The 13631-nt window shown below is 38.5% G+C and overlaps 1 protein-coding gene across 14 annotated transcripts in view; it reads left to right on the forward strand.

Moving 5' to 3' along the window:
* SCMH1 (Scm polycomb group protein homolog 1) overlaps positions 1-13631 on the forward strand; it is a 186993-nt gene that overhangs the window by 52017 nt on the left and 121345 nt on the right. For 11 of the 14 annotated variants that reach the window (XM_078452026.2, XM_078452028.2, XM_078452016.2 and 8 more), the window contains 2 exons: positions 5443-5511; positions 5972-5995. In XM_078452026.2, the coding sequence (XP_078308152.2) occupies positions 5443-5511; positions 5972-5995 (93 nt within the window). Of the gene's footprint in view, positions 1-5442; positions 5512-5971; positions 5996-13631 lie in introns of those variants that run through there. The other 3 variants (XM_078452029.2, XM_078452020.2, XM_078452018.2) reach the window with 1 other exon arrangement.

Genomic DNA, 13631 nt, shown 5'->3' on the forward strand with positions numbered 1-13631 from the left:
CATCTCCGGAACTTTTCTCATCTTGCAACATTGAAACGGAAAGTGTACTCGGTAAATGGTAGCAAGTACATTTTTAATATTAGCCTAGGTATTCAAAGAATACATCTGTAGTGGAAGAAAACTCCAAAATCAATATATAAATGACTTTTATCTACACTATTAGAAGATCTGTTTTTAATTATTTCTTATTTAACATGAATAATTGATAGATAATCTAACTATAGTGGATTCTGTATATGTGTCAAAATTGTTTTGATGAAAGCTTGCATTTAAATATTCGTGGGGCCGCCTGGGTGGCTCAGTCGGTTGAGCAAACTTTTTCTTTTTTCTTTTCTTTTCTTTTCTCTTCTCTTCTCTTCTCTTCTCTTCTTTTCTTTTCTCTTCTCTTCTCTTCTCTTTTCTTTTCTTTTTTTTCTTTTTTTTCTTTTTCTTAGTGTTTGCTGTGTGTTAAGCCCCAGGAATAATGACTGGGTTAGCAGTATTTACCTCTAACACCTGGAACAGGCATAGAAGTAGGAGGTGGAAATAGTGCTGTGCTTAGGGATGCTGCCAGAAAGATATTAGAAAGTAACATTAATCCTGGACCATGGTGAATAAATAGGAATCTCCCAAATAGAGAAGGGAGGGAAAGTCCAGACACATATGGCATGTTTATTATGGAGACAGTTTAGGTTTTGACCTTTGAAGACTTAAAAGATAGTGAGATGTTTTGTCTAATCTTAGAATTAAGATACATAAATATAAGTATTTTAGAAACTGAATGCTAACGTGTGGATTGGAAAGGAGTGAGGTCACACACAGGAATGAAGTAGCTGTTTCTGTTGGTCAAGGTGAGAGAGAATGAAATCTTAAACACAGAATAAGAGCAGAGGAGACAGTCATTTTGAAGGTAGAATGGACAGATTTTGATAACTGGTTAGATTTGGAGGATAAGAGAGAGACAGTTAAAGAGGACTCCAGGTTTCTGATTTATTACTAACTGGGAGAAGGACTATGGGAGAAGAAATATACAGCCTGAGGAGAGAGAATAAAATAAAACCGTCTATTTAAATATAGTAGTTACATATCATAATATATTTTGAAACATGGCCATTAATCTGAGAATACTTTGAAAAATTACAGGTAACCAGTTTCTGTTTTTACATGTGGAATTCTATCAGGCTACATTCTGTTCATTTAAGAATTGATACAGGGATGTGGGGCGCCTGGGTGGCTCAGTCGGTTGAGCATTTATCTGTGTTCGGCTCAAGTCATGATCTCGTGGTTCAAGAGTTCGAGCCCTGCGTTGGGCTCTGTGCTGACAGCTGGGAGCCTGGAGCCTGCTTCGGATTCTGTGTCTCCCTCTCTCTCCGCCCTTCCCCCACTCATGCTCTGTCTTTGTCTCTCTCAAAAGTAAATAAATAAATACTTAAAAAAAAAAAAAAAGAATTGATACAGGGATGGTGACCTTATCCACTGGGTAATTTATGGTGATGCTTAAAATAAAATTTAAGCAATTTGTAATGAATGTGGTTGCTGTCTCCTTTTCTTTTTTGGGCACTGCTTTCCCAGTTCCGCTTGTTTGTGCCAGGAGTTTCAAATATTTCTTCTCAGAAGCTCCTTTTCCATTGTTGTGGAACCTTATTTCGATGCCTTTCTGCCCAGCCAAATTTGTTAATTATTTTGTTCATTTTACTTCATCATTGGGTCTGGCTTTTGTTTTTTTCTCTGTATTAGAGTATTTTTCCCCTAACTTGTACTGGTTGATTTTGAATTGTTTTGTTAGTTTTATTAGTGATCTTACAGCCTGGTTTCAATTTATTGTAGCTTCCTGAATCCATTTTGTGTATGCTGGTAGCTCATCTTTACTTAAGTGATACGATATTGAAAACTTGTACATAAATGGAATATGTACTGTATATTTAATTTTTGAGAATATATTATTTCTAATTATAAAAAATAAGTTAAAAATAATTGTGAACAATTTCAAACACAGATTCAATTATGATACCCTAATCTTTTGTCTCTTGTCAGCAGTTTTTTAGCCTAATCAGGTTTATAATCTTTATTCATGATTTAGAGAACAAACATGGCAGGTACTGGAAAGATGGGACGTCCAACCAGGAGAGAAGGCAAACACTTGGGGTGGGACACTGGCCAGTGTGACTGGAGTGTAATGGAAAAGAGAAAAGTCATGGGGCGCCTGGGTGGCTCAGTCAGTTAAGGGTCCAACTCTTGATTTCGGCTCGGGTCATGATCTCATGGCTCATAGGATGGAGCCTCAGGTAGGGCTCTGCGCTGAGCATGGAGCCTGCCTGGGATTCTCTGCTTCCCTCTCTCTTTGCCCCTCCCCTGCTAATGTGCTCTCTTGCTCTCTCTCTCCTGCCCTCCCTCCCTCAAAATAAATAAGTTTACTTTAAAAAAGTTGGAGGGGGGTATCATATGGGACAAGATCAGAGACATGGCAGCAGCTGAATCCTGCATATCTGTGCAAGGCATCCTTAATTCAGTGGGAAGCCATTTATCCTCAAGCAGATGAATGACATGATCTTTTTTGTGTTTTCAAATGCTCACTCTGACCTCTGTATGGTGAGTAACTTGGAGTAGGGCAAGAGGGGAAGCAGGGCTTCCAGTCAGCAGGCTATCCTAATGGCCCAGGTAAGAAGGACAGTGACTGGAAGTAGAGCGTGAGCAGTGGGATGAGTGGTGGATGAGTTGGGGACATGGTCCAGCAGAACTTACTGAGTGGATGTGAGTGTAAAGGAAATAGAAGCATCAAGGATAACTTCAGGGATTTTTGGCTTGAACAGCTCGGTGATGGAGATGCCATTTACTGGTTTGGGAAAGACAAGAAGAGGACAGATTGCCTTCCCCAAACCAGTAAATGGCATCTCCATCACATATGATTTCATTCATATGTGGAATTTAAGAAACAAAACAAATGAGCAAAGGGGGGACAAAAAGAGAGAGAGGCAAACCAAGAAACAGACTATGAACTACAGACAACAGACTGATGGTTACCAGAGGGGAGGTGGGGGGATGAACTAAATAGCCATTGGGATTAAGGAGTGCATTTGTGCGATGAGCACCGGGTGATGGATGGAACTGTTGAATCACTATATTGTACACCTGAAACTAATATTACACTATGTGTCAACTAACTGGAATTTAAATCAAAACTTAAAAAAAAAAAAAAAAAAAGAGGAACAGGTTGACAAGAGGTGGCATTCTGTTTTAGCCACGTTAAGTTTCAAATGTCTGATTTGATAACTATGTAGAGATTATATGTAAGTGTGGAATTCCAAGAGGAGGCCAATGCTAGAAATATGAATTTGGGGGTGATCTCAGTGGAATAGTAGACAGAAGAACCCTGTTTGAATGAGGAGATAATTGTGAAGAAGTGAGGAGGCAATGGCTATAGATAACTCTTAAAATACATTTTCCTGAGAAATAGAAGGCAAGAGGGATATACATGGGATTAAGAGAGGGTTGGAGAGGGGGTATTTGTTTTGTGTGTTGATGTTTGATAGGAGATTATGGGGCAGTAAGGATGCGGATGCAAATGGCCTATTAGAAAGGAAATACTTGCAAAGTCCTTGAGAGGATGAGAGGAAATGGGATGTGGAGCAAAACTGGAGAGTTGCCTTTTGATAAAAACAGACACTTCATCCACAGCAATAGAAGAGCAGTCAGAAAGAATGATGAATGAGTAGATTCATTCATTCACCAAACACTAACTGAGCACGTGCTACTATACTGTGGATGGGAGATGTACCACTAAACATGATGGAGTCTGTACCTTCCTGAGTGGCATATAGAAGGTTCCTGTCCCTTATTTCTGTTTTCTCAATGAACCCTAAATTGACATCATACCTAAGAGTGAGGGAGAGGGAGAGGATATTTGGAGTATGAGGAGAAAGAAAAATAAATGAAAAAAATTTTTGGAAGGTGGAAAAGCAAACACAGTAGGGAAACGCAGTATGATTTCTAGACCACGTTAAATAGCGTTTGAAAATTATGGTCATGAGTTTAAAGTGAGACCAGTAAGCTTGTATTTGGTTTTCTTCAGCACTTGTGAGCTGTTGGGGTAGGCATGGTATAGGTGGATAAGTGGCTTTAACCAGAGTTAAGACTGAGGCTTTATTAGGCAAATTGGGCAAAAAAGAGGTAGGAGGGAGTTAAGAGTGTTTGCCAGCGAGTGATTTAAATGAGAGACCCTGGAATCTGAGCTGGGTAAGAAGAGAAGTAAAAACATGATGGGTAATTGATGGTGAGAAAGTGGTAGAGTCAGTAGATTTAATCTAAATTTTCAAACAAGGAAAATGTATTTCCATTATGTAAGTAACTTATCTTTATGAAAAAAATTGAAAATACATGAGATTAGAAAATCGGGGTAGGGGGAATAGGACACTACCTAAAGATAACCAGATGTTTATATTTGCTGTGTTTGCGTCTTATTTTTTTTTTTCTTTTTTCTAGTGATAACTTTTTAGGGTTGTATTAGTTTGCTAGGGCTGCAAGGATTACATACAGACCTGGTGATTTAAACAGAAATTTATTTTCTCGGGGCACCTGGGTGGCTCAGTTGGTTAAGTGTCCAACTCCGATCTCAGCTCAGGTCATGATCTCATGGTTCATGAGCTCAAGCCCTGCATCGGGCTCTGTGCAGATGGTGCGGAGCCTGCTTGGGATTCTGTCTCTCCCTTGCTCTCTGCCCCTCCCCCACTTGCGCGCGCGCGCGCGCGCTCTCTCTCTCTCTCTCTCTCTCTCTGAAAATAAATAAATAAACTTTAGAAAAAAGAAACTTATTTTCTCATGATTCTGGAGGCTGGAAGTCAGAGATCAAGATCTGAGGCCTCTCTCCTTGGCTTTTAGATGCCCATCTCTGTCCCCGTATGTGTCCAAATTTCCTCTTATAATAAGGACACCAGTCTCGTTGGATTAGGGCTCACCCTAATGACCTCATTTTAATGTAGTTACTTCTTTATAGACCCTATCTCCAAATACAGTCACATTAGAATGGGCAGGGGGGACACACAATTCAGCCCAGAGCAAGGGCGTTCTTTGTTTTCAGTTTTTTACATAATTTCGATTATTCCATGAATATAATTTTTGCTCTGATATTTTACCAGACATCATAACCTTAAACAGTTTCCTATTTTGTTGTGTAGCCTTTGTAAAAATTTAAAGCTGCAAAATCCGTTGTCAACTGATAAATGTATTGTAGTATCTTAATCAGTCTTCTGTTCTGAGCATTTACGTATCCTCCCTCCCTTTTTGTTATTATAAACAATACTAAAGCTTTTTAGATAAAACCGTTTTTCTGTAGCTTGGGTTGTTTCCTTAGAATACAATCTCAGAAGTGTATTACTTTATCAAAAACTATTGATGCCTGCTGTTAAATTAGAGAAGTATTGAATCTTGCATTTTCTTTTCATATGACTGTTTTCTCTCCTCCTGCAGTGATAGACTGGAATGATGTTAGGAAACACAAGTATGGTCACCTTTCCGAATCTGCATCCCAATATCAAGGTAAGAAAAAAACCCCTCTGTTTAGCGAGGAAAAATTTAATTTAACATCTCTTCTCATAAAACCTTTGTTCTGAGAGGTCTGAGGTATAAAGAACTCACTGATGGACGCACAAGCAAATATTTTAGTTTGTAGAGGTATCTGTTAGAAGCGGTATGTTTTGTTTTGAACTGGAAGTCAGGAGACTTTCACTCTGAGTACAGATAATCTTGAAGTAGCCTCACAGCTTCAAGCCCAGTTGGCCTGTCCGCATCTCCAGTGTTTAAGAGTTTAGGCTTCAGAGTGAGGCAGAATTAGGTGGTATATCCCACAACTACTAGTAACACACTCAGTACCTTCTAAAAGGAGAGGGTTGGGTTACACAAACTCTCAAGCCTTCGTTTTACCCCAGAACTTCACCTTTCTTTCATTTTGGTATGTTTGTTCTGATGACTTATGCTGTAACATTTTTTTCTTTAATAGAAGCTACTGACATCCTGGAACTAGGTAAGATTTCTTTCTTGTATTTCTGTTAAATATAGGTAATAACCGAACCAGAGATTAGAGTGTGACTAGGGACAGAATGCCGTGTTGTCTGTCCCATGGCCCCGTGTGTCCTGTGCTCGTCTGCCTCAGCAGCCCATATAGCCAGTCCTGTCAGCTGTCCGGCCCAGCCATCCTTATCAGGAGGTGCAGACCAAGCCAACAGGGTGGGGAGGGGGGGTTGATTACACAGAGTACAAGGAGGAACAGGGGCTGATCCAAACTGGAAGCTACTCTTAATTCAGTGAATCCAGAACAAAAACAAACCCCCACTCTCCATCAGTCAGAATTTGGTGGGATTTCCCCAAAAGAAATTATTCATGAGATGTAGCAAACTGAAATTAAACCTAAAGATTTTGTAAAATCTTTAAATGCAATCTGAAATATTAACGATTCAAATAACAAGAGTCAGACTGCTAACTAACTGCATTCGGTTTTCATCCCTACAGAGTGTATGTACCTCAGGACTAGGATTTGAGAAATAATGCTAATGTTAATATTTCTTAATCAGCCTTCAGGGTTTCTACATAAACGTCAGTCTTAACTTCTTAGTTCTTTAAAATCTTTCTATATGTTACACAAATATTGATATCCTAATGGCTTTATCAGTTTTTGTTCAAATGTTTTTATATATTATGTTCTGTGACTTCATGTGTTCACCTCTGTTATTATCACTGTCTTTTTGCTCCCTCTTGCCTTTTCTTCCCAAAACATTACTTTTACTGCCCACTGACAAAGAAGGTAACGTAGAAGAGTAGAATGCTAGACTAGGAGTCAGAGCTCCTGGGTTCTTTGAAAGCCAGCCGGGCTTAGAAACTTTGTGATGCTGATCCTCAGTTTTCTGGCTTGGAAAATGGGGATAATTATCCCATTCTGCCTACTTCACAAGGTTGTTAAGAAGATTACAAGAGCTAATGGATGTGAAAACATCTTAAAACCTCTCAAATACTTTTCAACTTTTGAGGATTGTTATTTTCATTCTGTTGTGGGACCATCCTCAGACATTATTTTAAGTCAAATCTTGGAACATTCTTTGGAGTGGAGTGTTCTCTGGATGTGAGCTGAAGAAGTGAAGGAATTGAAATGATGGAGGTAAAGGGCCTAGCACTTAATAAACAATAAATGATAGTCACTTTTTAATGACTTAAAACTTACCTCAAGCTTTCTAAGGCACTAGCGTATGATAGAAAAATCATGGACGTATGAATCAGACAGGCCTTGGTTCAAATTTCTGTTGCCCACTCACAAATTTAGTGATTTTGGGAAAGTTACTTAATCTTTCGAGTCTATGTCCTCATCTTTAAAATGGGAATAAAACCTACTTTTCAGGTTATGAAGAATTTGGGAGATATTGAACATGGTGTAGGCAGACAGAAGATACTCTGTGAGAGCTGTTGCTGGTTTTGGTTTTGTTGCTAATATGAATGATAACAATTACATATAGTTCAGTAACAAGTTAAGGTATGTTGTGAACAGTCCGTTTTGTTGATAGGGAATTGGAAAAAGTGGATACTCAGTTTAACACAAAGTATGTACAAGAAGTGATGTTAAATTTTGGAAGTATATTTTTCCTGCGTGAGGAGTAAAGGCTATGATAACATAGCACCAGCATAGCCAGGCACAGCCTCTGATGAATTAATCCTGCATATTTCATTTTGCCCATCAAGCATAGAGAGCAGCCCCAAATATCAAATTGAAATGAAATTCAGGGGGTGCCTGGGTGGCTCAGTTGGTTAAGTGTCCAACTTCCAACTTCAGCTCAGGTCATGATCTCACGGTGCCTAGGTTCGAGCCCCGTGTTGGGATCTGTGCTGACAGCTCAAAGCCTGGAGTCTGCTTCGGATTCTGTCTCCCTCTCTCTCTGCCCCTCCCCTGCTTGCTCTCTGTGTCTCTCTCTGTAAATGAATAAACAAAAAAAAAATTTTTTTTAAAGAAATGAGATTCAGTAGATTTTTAGAATCTGAGTTTGGAAGAGGCTTTAAAATAATCTAACTTGGCCCAGCATTTCAAAATTTGACGTTTTAAATGTCTTATAAAATGCCTTGTCTTGAACTTTTCAACGTTGCTGGGGACTTAACAGCCACCTCAGGAACTCACTCCATGGTCAGACAGTTTTATTTATTGGGCCAAAATCTGTTTCTTTGTCAATTCTATCAGTCATACTTTGAACTTTTAGGGCAATATGGAATAATTCAGCCAGTTTTTCACTGACCAGCTTCCAGTTATTAGAAAGCAGCTATAGGGACTGCCTGCTCACTGCCACTCTTAACCGTCCTAGTTGAAGCACTATGATCTCATATAGATTATTAGAACAGCTTCCTAACTAGTCTTCCTGCCTCCAGCCCTGCACTCCTCCAGTCCATCCTCCACACTACACACAGAATGACTCCTGCCCCAGAGCCTTTAGTGCTTCTTTTTCTCATTAATGTGGTTGAGGAGGCTCTCTGATACCTGCACACTGCTTTTACCTAAAACCTCCTTTCTAAACTACCTTTTGTTTGTGTTTAACTCTACCCAGTAGCCATACCAAAATATTCCATTTTTAGAAGTGGTTTTTCTTACTTCCGGACCTTTATACATGTTTTTCTTTCAGTCTGAAACAAAAGATTCTAAAAACAAAGAATTTTCTTTCTTCTTGACTGACTTCCTGCTTATCCTTTTACACCTTAACTTAGAAGTGTAGAGGTTACTTCCCCTGGGAATCCTTCCGCAAGCCCTCCTATAGCAGCCTCCGTAGCCAAGCATAGCACTTACCACACTTTATGTAGTTGGCTGTCTAGCCTCTGGCCTTACTAAAGCTCCATGAGGGCAAGAACAGTATTTGATCACGGTTGTATCTCCGGGACCTGGCACAATGCTTTGATACACACGATAAATACTTGTTGGATTGGTGGATGGATGGCAAATTGGCTCTAAGACTTGGCTTTCTTCTTCAAGCTGAGTGTCAGTGTTCCTTCAGCCACTCCTCAGGTGACATGGTTTTGTGTCCCCTTGCCACTTAGGCCACCATTTAGACTTTGGTTTGTTCTATCTCAACGTATAACTCCCAGAACTAAATTTGAAGACCACCGGTGTGATTGTATTGGTGCAGAAAAGAGAAGCACTGGTGCTCACTCCCTTCTTCTTTTCACCCCTCACTTTTCGTTCACTACACTTCTGTGGAGCCTGAGTTCAGTTTCAGGCACTGTGGTAAACGGTGAAGATTAAAAATAATAGTAAGAAAGATACCCGCTGTCTGTAAATAGCTTGCATAAATAATGATGATGATATGATGTGAAGCTATGAAAATAAAGGTATGAACAGGATGTTATAGGAGCTGGGAAATGGTGGGATTTGTTCTGAGAAATTGGAAGAGTCAGAAATCCTTTTTTTTTTTTTTTTTTTTTTTTTTTTTGACTTGGTGTTTTATCTTTAGATGATTCATTAAAAAATATCAAGCTACTGATCTGAAAGGCCCATGGACAATATTTTGAGAATGAGCCACTGTGTATCTCATAAACTTAAGCTTTGTACATTTTCTGATAACAGGGTTTTATTAGCACTGGATATGCCACAATTTATTAATCATTTGAAAGTGCCAAGAAAACATGGTTGAGGGTATGCCTTATGAAAAATTAAAATTGGTTAAATTGGTTTTGAAATTACATGAAACAAAATGCTCCTCGTCTTGGAATAGACTGACTGATGAGGGGAACAGAAGGCAGAGTCCAGAGATAGGTCTAAATGTATATAAGAAATTAACATGTGATCACAGTGACATTTCCAATCAGCGGGGAGAAGGTGATTTATTCAAAAATGGTGGTGAGCACATTTATTGAATAAAAGGTGAGAAGGAAAGCTTTATTTTTGCCTTATTTGTCTCACAGAATAAATTCGAAATAGATCATTTAAATGTAAAAAAATAATTAAACCTGAGAAATACTAAAAGAACACATGGGTTAATATCTCTTGTAATGCTGAAGAAAGCATGACATGAAAGCCAGGAAGTCATAAAAGACAAGATAGAGGAATTTAAGAGCAAATCCTAGCAGACTGAGACAAATGTCTACAACATATATGACAGGGAAAGGACTAACATCCTTAATCTACATAGAACTCTTAGAATCTGAGAAAACAAAAGAATACCTCAGTGAAAAATGACAAAAATAAAATACAAATGGACTAATAAGCCTAAAAATATCTTCAACTTTATTAGTCATCAAAGAATTGCATATAAAAGTATAATAGTCTTTTGCTTTTTCACTTGTAAGATTTAACAAAAGTATAGAGATTGTTAAAGCAGTTTTAGCAAGGACGTAAGAAACATATTCTCATGCACTGTTGGTGGGAATTATATGATATCAAAATATAAAGTATGCCTGTTCTTTGTCCATTCATCCCACTCTTAGGAATTTTCCCTAAAGTGATCATCTTAAAAGTGTTAAAAGATATGTGCACAAAGATACTCATCAAAAATTAGAAAACACTTACGTGACCACCAAGAGTATTTAACAAATACTGTTGTTAATGTATATAAATTATGGCACATATAAACAACGGAACAGTTTTCAGACAGTAATCTTGGAGTCGAATTTCTGATCTAAAGACTATGATTGTCTGTATCTCTCTTAGGAATTTGCGTTCCACACTTCAGGTGGAATGAAGTAGAGTTCTTGTAGAGAAGTGCTGTCAGAATAGTAGCCACCATGAATGGAGGTGCCTCATGTAGCTGGGTCAAATTAGCAGCTACATATCATTGACATTTAATGATATATATAATCTCTCTCATATATTATGTCCAGGACCAATGGGTAGAAGTTAGAAGAAGTCAGACTTTGGCCGACTATGTAGTTCAAAGTCTATCTGTTTGTACTATTGAATAATAACTGAATAAGAAGTTTCTCATCGTTGCAAGTGTTCAAGCAGGGGCTGGAGGGAGCTTCAGGTCTCAACTTTTATATCACCCCATCAAGATGCCTTGCTTGACCATCCTGCCTGAAATAGCACACACATACCCTCGGCACTCTTTCCCTCTTACTTTGCTTTATTTTTTCTTTATTTGAAAAAGGCCAGGAATTGTATATTATCTGGTGTCTCTTGTTGCCCTCTACACCATCCGACATATATTTATGTTTGTTTATTGTTTTTCTTTCCCCTTAGAAAGTAAGCTCCATATCAGCAGAGACTTTGCTATTTCATTCTTTGCTCTAGATCACCAGTGCCTAGAACTAGGGTTGGTATATGGCAGTGTGCAGTAAGTATTTGTTGAATGAATGAGTATTAGAGAAAGGGATTCATGCCTTCAACTTCGTGGATCTCTTCTGCTTTACATTATTAGGGACTTTTAATTTTTTAAAGCTACTTCTATGTAGTGTGTAACTCTCTTCAGGGCAGGGATTTTATTTTCTAATAATAAGTGTAATTATAAAGTGGTATGAATTAGAGTTTATAAAATACTTTCATAAGCATTATTCAGTAATATAAATGAGATGACTGTAAAGTCTCAGCTCAAGTGTTTCCTCCATAGAGTATCTGTCCATAACTTTGCCATCAAAGATAGTTCCCAGCCTCTATCACATTATTTTGTTTCCTTCAAATGCTTACCACTCATTACCTTATTTGGTTATGTGTTAATTGTGCCTCATGATGCACCAGAATGTAAATTCCATGAGGGCAGGGACCTCCTGCCTTATCCCAGCACTGAGAATACTGCCTGGCACATAGAGGAATACTCAAACATCAGTTGAATAAAGAATTGACTCTGGGCTGACAGCTCAGAGCCTGGAGCCTCTTTCCGATTCTGTGTCTCCTTCTCTCTCTGCCCCTCCCCTGTTCATGCTCTGTCTCTCTCTGTCCCAAAAATAAATAAAAAAAAAAAAACGTTGAAAAAAAAAAAAAAAAAAGAATTGAAATCATTCTGTAAAGTATAAAACATTATATTTATAAAACATTACATTATAATGTTAATCTTCACAGTAAGCCTTGATCCCAGTAACAAATTAGATTTTCCTGTTCTGCATCCTCAAGGCAACCTGTACTACCTCATTAACGTACATTTATCATAATTGTACCAGTTTATTTGTGTTATTATTTATTTAATATCTCTACTTAATATTTCTAAACTGCAAGCTCCGTGTATTTAGGAATCATGTATATCATGTTCCTCTTATATTTAACACAGTGCTTTTGTACTTGGAAGGAGTTTAATAAATATTTACTGAATGAATGAGTGGGTGTACAATCTTGCATGATAGACATTATCTCTGTCTTTCAGATGAATAAACTGATACTTAGAAGGATTAAGTAACTTATCTAAGATAATTAGAGAAATAAGACTTTATCCAGCATCTTCTGACTCTCAGTATTATATTCTTTTAACTCCACCAATAATTTCTAGACACAGATGTGAATCAGAATTACTTAGGGAGCCTTTGAAAATACAGATTTTCAGACCACACTCAAAGCCTGCTGAATGAGAACCTCTGAGGATGGGGCCCACAACGCTATTTAAAGAAATGAGAAAAATTCTTTAGGAGATTCTGATGATAAGTAACATTTGGGAATCAGTGCTATATGCCAGGGCAAACTACTGTTTGGGGGCAAATCCAGCCAACTGCCTATTTCTGTAAATAAAGTTTTAGTGGAACACAGCCATGTTCATTTATGTGTGTATTGTCTCTGGCGGGTTTCAGGCTACAGTGCAGAGTTGAGTATTTGTGACAGAGACTGGATGGCCCACAAACCATAACATTTTACTGTCTGGTCCTATACAGAGAGTTTGCCAACCCCTCCCTGATGTATACCTTGCTGCCTGTCCCGTTTTTGTATGTGTTGTTATTTCAGTTGCTTGGAGATACAGTAGATATGACATTTGGCTCCGTTATGGGCATTACAGTAGGTGATCAAACATTCTTCCTGAGTCCATAAAAATTAACACAATTTACCTGAAATTATGAGACTAAGTCTCAGATAGCCTAAGCAGTCAAATTTAAGAAAAATATTAATCTAGGTATGGTTCAATCCAGTCAACCCTCACAGGGGGTGGACTGCTTTTAAAAAAGAGATTCCAGGGCGCCTGGGTGGCACAGTCGGTTCAGTGTCTAACTTCAGCTTAGGTCATAATCTCGTGCTTCATGAGTTCAAGCCCCACATCAGGCTCTGTGCTGATAGCTCAAAACCTGGAGCCTGCTTCGAATTCTGTGTCTCCCTCTCTGTCTGCCCCTCCCCCACTCACATTCTGTCTCTCTCAAAAAAAAAATTAAAAAAAATTTTTAATAAATAAATCAATAAATAATAAAAAAAATAAAAAAGAGATTCCAGGGGTGCCTGAGTGGCTCAGTTGGTTAAGCGTCTGACTCTTTGTTTCAGAGGTCTCATGGTTTGTGAGTTTGAGCCCCACCTCTGGCTCTGTGCTGACAGTGTGGAGCCTGCTTGAGATTCTCCCTCTCTCTCTCTCTCTCTCTCTGCCCCTCACCCTTCACTCTCTCTGTCTCTCAAAAATAAATAAATAAACTGAAATGTTTTTTTAAAAGGCATTCCTGGGGCGCCTGGGTGGTTCAGCTGGTTAAGCATCCTACTTCGGCTCAGGTCATGATCTTCATAGTCTGTGAGTTCGAGCCCT

This window comes from Panthera onca, chromosome C1 (genome assembly GCF_046562875.1).
Source record: "Panthera onca isolate mPanOnc1 chromosome C1, mPanOnc1 haplotype 2, whole genome shotgun sequence".
Taxonomy (NCBI): Eukaryota; Metazoa; Chordata; class Mammalia; order Carnivora; family Felidae; genus Panthera; species Panthera onca.